Source organism: Scatophagus argus, chromosome 5, assembly GCF_020382885.2.
Source record: "Scatophagus argus isolate fScaArg1 chromosome 5, fScaArg1.pri, whole genome shotgun sequence".
Lineage (NCBI taxonomy): Eukaryota > Metazoa > Chordata > Actinopteri > Scatophagidae > Scatophagus > Scatophagus argus.
In genome coordinates, this window is record NC_058497.1 from 246546 (window position 1) to 255601 (window position 9056).

Below are 9056 nucleotides of genomic sequence, written 5' to 3' on the forward strand. Positions count from 1 at the left end.
TTCCTTCCATTTCTTAACAATGCATTTAACTGAACTCCAGTGGCATGTTCAGTGACTTGGTTTTTTTTTACTTTTTTATTCACTCCCTCATTTATACTTTTCAATAACCTTTTCTCAGAGTTACTAATTGATGAACTACTTCTACTGAATTTCCCTCAGAATCAATAGTGTCTATCTAACTACTGATTGCTGATTAATCAGTGAGTGGACCTTCCAGACAGGTGTTTTTATACTACAATCACCTGAGACATATTCACTGCACTCAGGTGATCTCTATTTCACTAATTATGAGACTATTAGCACAAATTGGCTGGACCTCTGCTGCATTAGGTCAGTCACTTGAAAGGGGTTGAATATTTATGCAATCACTTACTGTTAAGGTTTAAAAAATTGGTACCCCAAAAACAGAACACTCAAGTTAAGTTTGAAAACAGCAATTTACTGAAGGATTTGTTCAAAGGATTACATAAGTGAACTAACTAGCACAGTTTCTCCCAGGAAACTAAATGAGGTGGGGCGGCTGGGGAGTGCACGTGGTCTCGGAGACCAGGGGCTTCCTCTGATGGTGAGTCAATGAACCTGGGCGAAAACAGACAAGACGTAATGGACGCGAAAAACGTTTGCAGATAAGAGAGACCAAGCATGATACCATTAGGTAGCAGGGACAATCTGTGGACTGTTGTGGACAACAGTGGAGTGGAGAACCCAGTCTTTTAAAGATAGCATAGCATGGGCGGTTGATTGCCAGAATACCAAACAGGTATGTAGGCAAGAGCAACGCAGGTGACAGAGACAGGACCACCCAGGTGGTTAAACTGCTATGTAGTTTATCTGATGGCTGGTAAATTTCCCCTGAAGATCAGTAAAGTTTTATATCAACCTATAATATTAGATCATAATATTTTTCAATCATAGTCAGCTATAAAGTAACTAGAAACTAAAGTTGTCAAATGTAGTGAGGTAAAAACTACAATATTTGTCTCTGAACTGTAGTATTGAATTGTAGTAGAAGTATGAACTAGCATAAAATGAAAATATTCAAGTACAATTACCTCAAAATTGCACAGTACAGCACTTAAATGTATGATGTTTTTTTTCCAGCAGTGATTTCTGCATACATTCACAAATCTGTGTATGAATTTGGAGATACCCATAAACATCCAAAAATGGGAATGTGGATGTACAAAATGAGACACAGTTTGAGATACAATTTGCTACAATGACACCACAATGTAGTATCAACTCATTGTTGATTTTGGACTTTCTGTGAGTTTTGTTTAGTCACCAGACCAGACATAACCACTGATGGTTTGTATGGAGCCAAATCAGGTCCAAAATCATTCAGTCAAACCATTACAATAATTCAAGCTATGTTTATTTATTCTAGGAGCAACTGAAAGAGGACTTTCTTCAAAGACTATTGGTTGCTGATACACCACTGCCTTGATCTGTTAGGTCCCATGCGGCTCAGTAAAATTATTGTTATTTTGTCAGTATTTTTTTTATTTACATACACCGAAATTCTTCCACTACAGGACCACTGGGCTGCCATGTCAGCTGGCTAATAGATGATGGGGGGGACTGATCAATTACTCCACCACACCCAAATTTTTCCTGGGTGGAATCAAACCAGCGACCCTCCAATCACAAGCCGCTTCTCAAACCTCCAGGCCACAGCCCCAACATTGACTGGGAATCACAACTGGGCATGATGCTTGGCAGGCGAGAATTCTACCACTGAATTCTACTGCCAGTACCTTCATAAAAAAAGCTTACACCTGTTATTCCCAGGCAGTCGCCCATCCAAGTACTAACCGGGCCTGACCCTGCTTAGCGTCCGAGATCGGGTGTATTCAGGGTGGTGCGGCAGGTGTGCCCCCTAAACATTACTCATTAGTATAACATTTGCACTAATTTCTCAGCATATCTACTCAAAAACTAGCTGACATTTCGTCCGCGTCGACATTTCAAACTGCGGACTGTCCTGGTGATGTGGATGCTATTGCTAGCCAATGTTTGGCTGAGTTCACAGTTGCATGTGGAAGTGGGAAATGTCAAATGTGTAGCTGTTGAACTGCACAGTTTGGCATAGTTTATTGTTCTTATACTGGTAACAAGTTCGGTTTAAAACAGCTTGCTAAACAGAACCTTATCAGTGGTGTCAGTTTTTTCCGTGCCCCTAATGTGAATATGGTGTATAGAATGTGTCTCGCAGTACCTATGATTGCTGAAGGCAACGTGATAGAGGAAGGTCCTCAGATGTTCTTTGTTATGCTATCACTAATGATTCCATGGCCCTCTAAGCTGATGCCACGCCTCCACACCAGATCCGGGTCCAAAAGTTTGAATCTAAAAAGATGAGACCCGAAAGTAAACAAAAGACCTAAAACTGAACAAAAAGTTCTGAACCCAAAAAAATAAGATTTGAAACTGTAAAAAAAGATGTGAATCTGAAAACCTGAAATCTGCAACTGAAAAAAATCAGACCTCAAATATTGAAATATATATGAAAGTGTAAATTGAAAATAGATAATTTATTCAAAAGAATTTCAGAACTAAATAAAATTATATTTACTGGGGAAAAAACTTTTCCTACACATTTTTATGTGTTTTTCATTTTCATGTTTTTCAAAGTTCAAAATTGAAATTTCAACTTTAAATTTCAAATTAATGAAACTTTTGGCCCTGATTTGGCTCCATAGGTTTGTGCCTTTGCAAACATTGTAAGGCATAATGTCACTGTACACATTTCATTTCATTAAAAAATTTTTGCACCATTTTCAAAACTTTCAAAAATTCACTTTTAATCTATTAAATCTCTATTATACAGTGAATGGTGAGGGGATTTTTTCCTCCCATTGTACATTAACCACAGGGACACTGTCCAACCTTATTCCCTGAAGGTCTGTTATTTAACCTGACTTTACTGGCCAGACAGACAGAGAGTTAAGTGGACGTAGAGCTGAATGACTCTGTATGAGGGATATTTTGTTGTGACCAGAGTATCCAGCTGGCTATGGAAGGTAAGAGTGGGACTGAAATTCAATGTTGAGTATTTAAATCTGCTTTTGTGGAGCTACCTAAAGTCATATTTAAGTAGTTTATGAACTTTTTTTTCAAACCATTGTTTGTAAATGTTTATTTTGAGTGAGCCCACTGATGTTTACCCATTTGTGTCCCAGGCACACACACAAAAAAGGTTTTCTGCTCCAAGTTCACATCCTTCAACACAGTTTATAGTATAGTCCTGTCACATATGGACAAGAATACAAAAAATATCAATCTTTCTATCTCAGCCAAAGTATTTATGCTATGTCATAATTTTTTGAGTAAATTAAAAATGTACATAAATAAAGGTGAATGAAAATGTACCTTCCTACATCTCACATAATAGCCATGGCAACCTTGCATGCATGAATTATAATTTTTAATGACTGATAATGATTCACACCAGCTCTAGTCCTCTGCCTTATGATTGATGCAGTAAATTACAGGCTAAATGATATATTTTTTGGATGGTGTAGATATTATGAGGTCAAGAAGTAGATTGCCTTTATTTCACTTATTGCCGGTGACCACCAACACATTACAATGGACTAGAGACTTGGCTCAATGTCCCACAGTTGTCATTGCTTCCCTATGACAAATTCACATTGTGTCTTCTGGTATATTTCTCTACATTTAGTACAGAACAGTACAGTACATTTTCTGTGACAGTATGTTGACAAATGAATCCTCACAGTTAAATTTTACAGTTGTCATAATAAGGTTTATCATACCAGAGGTTTCTTTCTCCTCCATGTTTTTCTTTTCCATAAATTTCCTTTGAGATCTCAAATAAAGCCTCAGGCTCCTGATGAACTTGATGAAGAGAGGACAATACACAAGTATTGTTTCCCTTAGCCACCTCACTGCATTCTTTATTGCAACTTACAACAGTCATCACAAATGGGATATTAATGAATAAGTATTATTTTATTGAGCATGTGTGTATACTGATCTAACCAGAAGCAAATTAATAACTGTATGAAATTCACAGAGTTATGTTTTATTAGGAGATTTCATTTTAAATGAATACTGATTCAAAAAGCTATGCTTCAGCACATCTTAATCCATTCATGAATTTATCGTTCCTGACTCTCTACAAACAGATGGAGCCAGTTCTTTGCTATGAGTCCAGAAATGGATCATGTCTGAGGACCATCCATCCCTTGCCCATACGCATTACTCTCTACATAATTCTTGGGGTCACAGTTTTCCTCACAGTGTGTGGAAATCTTTTGGTCATCGTATCAGTTGCCTATTTTAAGCAGCTCCACACTCCAACTAATTACCTGATTCTCTCTCTGGCTGTGTCTGACCTTCTTTTAGGACTGTTAGTTATGTTCCCCAGTATGATTCGATGTATTGAGTCTTGCTGGTATTTTGGTGATCTCTTCTGTAAAGTCTACCTGAGTTCTGATATCATGTTGTGTACTGCATCAATACTAAATCTGTCATTCATATCACTTGACCGACACTATGCTGTTTGCCAACCCCTGCTGTATAGAAGAAAAATATCTGTTACTGTTGTCTTGATCATGATTGTACTTAGTTGGAGTATTTCAGCTCTCATAGGATTTGGTATGGTTTTTCTTAAGTTAAATATATGGGGGATAGAGGACTTCTATAATAACCACATTGCGTGTGAAGGAGGATGTGTTTTGTTTCAGAGTGGACTGTCAAGTACAGTCTCATCAGTACTTTCCTTTTATATTCCAGGACTAATCATGCTTGGTGTTTACCTCAAGATTTTCATAGTGGCGCAGAGACAGTTGCGTAGTATACAGAAGACAAACTCAGCCCAAATATCAAATACAAGTCAGACAAAAGCCACTAAAACACTTGCTATCATAATAGGAGCATTTCTTTCTTTTTGGACTCCTTTTTTTGTCTGTAACATTATTGATCCCTTTATCAGTTACTCAACACCAGCGCCATTGTTTGAAACATTTGTATGGGTGGGCTACTTGAATTCTACTTTGAACCCTATAATATATGCATTTTTTTATAGTTGGTTTAGAAAGGCATTTCGATTGTTCTCTTCAGGTAACATCTTTAAATCTGACATTTCAGGGGCAACACTTTTTACAGAATAAAGTGATGCAAAGGAGATGGTTCGGGGCATTGGTTATTCATTTTGCAGACAAAATGGTTGAAAAACAGATCAAACAATGTTAAATTTTGCTCCCATTTTTCTGCTAAGGGTTATCAATAAAAACCAAGGTTCAGGGGCACCAGTGATTGCCAAAGTGAGACGATAGCCTTCATATAGTGAAAATACAATTTGAAAACCTTCATAACTGGTAACTGGTAATCTTGCCAGTCATACCTTCTGACACCATGAGGAGATAAAAGCCAAAACAATATGTGTTATTACTTAAGCAAACCTTCACATATGGCATGCCGTTCAGGAAATTAATATCTGAATATGGAATGAAATCTCGAATATATGGAATAAAACCTCAAATGAAACAGTTGTCCCTCACTATAACGCAGTTCATCTTTAGCGCCCTCACTGTTTTTAGTGCAATTTTGCGTGCTTTTTTTTTTACAATGTATGAACGTGCATTGTGTTCTGTGTCCTGATTGGCTAAGGGAGAACCCGTGCATTGTGTTCTGCGTCCTGATTGGCTAAGGGACTGTAGACCATTGTCAATCAATCTCCTCCGTGCTGTCACCTGTACAGTACAGAATGCGTTTGGCTTGCCAAATTTACATAAATGTTCGATCGCTAGCAGTGTGACTCTGAAGTGCTATATGTTGCAAGTTTTCTCCCTGACAAAACCCACAATGTTGACGAAATGTTCTGCACCGACAAAGGCACCTGCGGTCGCACCCAAAAGGCAGAGAAAGACGCTAACCATCGCACAAAAAGTTGGACTTCTGGACATGCTGAAGGAAGGTAGAAGTTACACGGCTGTAGGGCGTCATTACGGAATAAATGAACCTTCAGTTCGTCACATAAAGGAGGAAAATAACATAAGGATGACAGCAGCAATAAGTTTTACTAGGATGCAAAAAGGGTTGTAACTGTCCACAACAAGACCATCGTAATGATGGAGTCTGCTTTAGTCAGTGACAGCAGGAAAAAGAACATTACGCTGGATTGGGCCTGAAAACAGGTTTTGATCTTCGGTTTCATTCTATAATACTGTACTTATTTTTTAAAATCTACGAAGGTTTGAACTTTGAGTGTTTAAACAAGAGAGAAATGTGAGAAAATGTCAATGCCTGTCTGAGAAGAGTGTATAAAGTGTGTGGTGAGGGGTTTTACAGCCTTAAAACATATATAATAATTGTAAAAATTAAAGCTGACTACTTCGCAGATTTTGCCTATTGTAGGTTATTTTTAGAATGTAACCCCCCGTGATAAACAAGGTACTTGTGTATATTCAATGAAACTCTGAATATATGGAATGAACCTTGAATATATTGAATGAAACCTGACTGATGTCATCATTGACTCCATCTTTGTGTCTTGAGCTACGTGCAGCAGAAATGAGTCAGCCAGCATGCAATTTGGTTGCAGCTATTTTAAACAATGAAGACTTAAAAAAAACACTGGGGCGAATCTTTGCCCATGCACAAGAAAGGGGCCAAGACAAAAGAGGTAAGAATAGGTAGGATTTATTTAAAACTAGATGAGGGCTCTCAATAGAGTGCGTATTTAGGGATGCATCGATACTGATACTGCGTTGTTTTGGCCCCTGTGCACGGGCGAAGATTGTACACAGGAGCTGTTGTGGGGCACTGCTGTCAGGTTGATGCTGATGGCATGGCAACAGCTAGCCTGTAGGCCTAGATCTACCCCGACCCCGACAAAAAAAAACAGCAGACTTCTTTCTCGGAAGTAGTGTATTGGACATTTTGAGTCTCCGGGAGATTTTGGCATTCGCCAGTATGTTTATCAAGTCTTCACTGTTTAAAATAGCTGCAACCAAATTGCGTGCTGGCTGAATCTTTGCCGTCTGTTGCACATAGCTCAAGATATAAGATGGCGTCAATGATGACGTCAGTCACATCTCATTCAATATATTCAAGGTTCATTCCATATATTCAGGGTTCATTCAATATATTCAGTTTCATTCCATATATTCAAGGTTCATTCCATATATTGAGAGTTTCATTCAATATATTCCCAGCTAAGCTCCTCAAGGAGGTCTTTCCCTTGATTGGCGTTTCCTTCTTAGATCAGATCAACTTATCTTTAACAACAGGTTATGTACCACAGGCATTTAAAGCAGAGTGTAACCAGCTTTACGAATATAAAAGTGAATTACAGTATAATGATAACTAATAAAGGAATCTGGGCCAGAATCAGAAGATACCAAATTCGACAGGAGCCAATATACTGAGCAACGATAATGAGACAGACACAAGAATAACAGTTGAGTAGCCACTCTTATATTGTTTACAATGAACCAAGTAAATTGTTTGTACAGGATATGAGGTACAACAACAGTTGAAGAAAAATAAAAAAGTAGTGTGCACACTGGAAAATAAAAGAAATGTCCGTTGGGGCCCTTGAATGAAATGGAAGTTGTTTGAAGTGTAATTGTTGTAGAGTTGATGTAGTGAACCTGTTTCCAAGGATCGTTGTATTGTAATGTAAGTGTTTAGTGTGCGTGTGAATGGGTGCGTGTACGTGGGTAATCTCCTCAGTGCTGGACTTTCTTCAGGGTATTTGGCTCGCCATCAGTTTCAGCAAGTTCGTTGTGGACCACGTTCGTCCTCAAGAAAAAAACCTGACCTACAAGCAGGGTCAGAAAGCTTACATTCAACACCATTCTCTCAGATGCATCATTCTGGATATCTAATGTCAAGAGATGTACACCTTTTACATCTATTTCTGACATGAATCATCTCTATCCAAATCTCAAATCTCTCGGAGTTGTACAACATTTAATCGTGCATTCTTTATGAGAATAAGTATTAAAGTGCTCACGTGTTTACTTGCTGTTCGTGTGAACAGTGTTTCAATAATCATTAACATTCAAAACCATGTGCAAATAAACTAACAGTACTCTTTCTGAGTTAAAATTTAGTGGTATTAAAGAAGTGTGCTTAATTTACTATGACACTATAGGCCTATTCATGACAGAGAAATGCACTAAAAATTACCCTCTAGCTACCTTAAACTCAGTTGAGCAACATAACATGTTCAATCAATTGCACAGTACAAATGAAACATTACATTCATTACAACATGTAAAACTATTCTCTTATCTCTTTAAATTGGCATTAGAAAAATAAAACATCATATACATACATTCACACATCAGAATAAATCGACAATCATACCACAGAAATGTTCAGAAACACTGCACCATTATTCAATTCAGTTCGCTAATGATATTAATATCACCACTGCTTTCTTTTAACACATGGAGAACAAAGGGGATAATCGCGCCAGAGCAGCTAAAATGGCACATTTCTCACCGTTGCTGTGTGCAAATCAAGGTGAAGCACGCTGGTGTCGAACTTCGTAATAGCTCTCCAGATGAAGGGCAAGCAGTTAGCCGACGTAACTTTCCTTCTGTTGTTCTGTCACACTGCTCCGTACCTCCAATGGATGTGCTATGACTCTTGCTTTTCTCTTTTCAACGTAAGGGATCATATCTCCCCCATCTTAGCTTTTCTTCACTGGCTTCCGGTAAAATTCAGAATAGACTTTAAAATTCTCCTACTTACATATAAGGCCCTAAATGGACTAGCCCCATCATACCTGCAGGATCTAATAGTCCCATATATTCCCAAATGAATTGATAGGATAGTGGTTTTCAACAGAATCTGAAAAATACATGAATGATACAGCATTTCATTATAATTTCATTATTATAATTCAGTCTTGTGAAATGTTAAAATCATATTGAGGTGGTATCAAAAGTGAAACTGAACAGATGAATCACATGAAAATTTAAAATTTTTATGAGTTGAGAGTTTGTTTTACTTGTCTTTTTTTTTCAGGCTGGACTTCCTGTTGCGGTAAGCGTCCTATGTCATTTGTTGTTGTG

At 37.9% G+C, this 9056-nt stretch overlaps 1 protein-coding gene across 1 annotated transcript; it reads left to right on the top strand.

The window, feature by feature from the left end:
- The first annotated feature begins 2833 nt into the window (after nucleotides 1–2833).
- Nucleotides 2834–5332, top strand: LOC124058982 (trace amine-associated receptor 1-like). The gene has a single exon (XM_046388634.1). The coding sequence runs from the start codon at nucleotides 4071–4073 to the stop codon at nucleotides 5136–5138; it is 1068 nt and encodes a 355-aa protein (XP_046244590.1). The 5' UTR covers nucleotides 2834–4070; the 3' UTR covers nucleotides 5139–5332.
- The last annotated feature ends 3724 nt before the right edge of the window (nucleotides 5333–9056 follow it).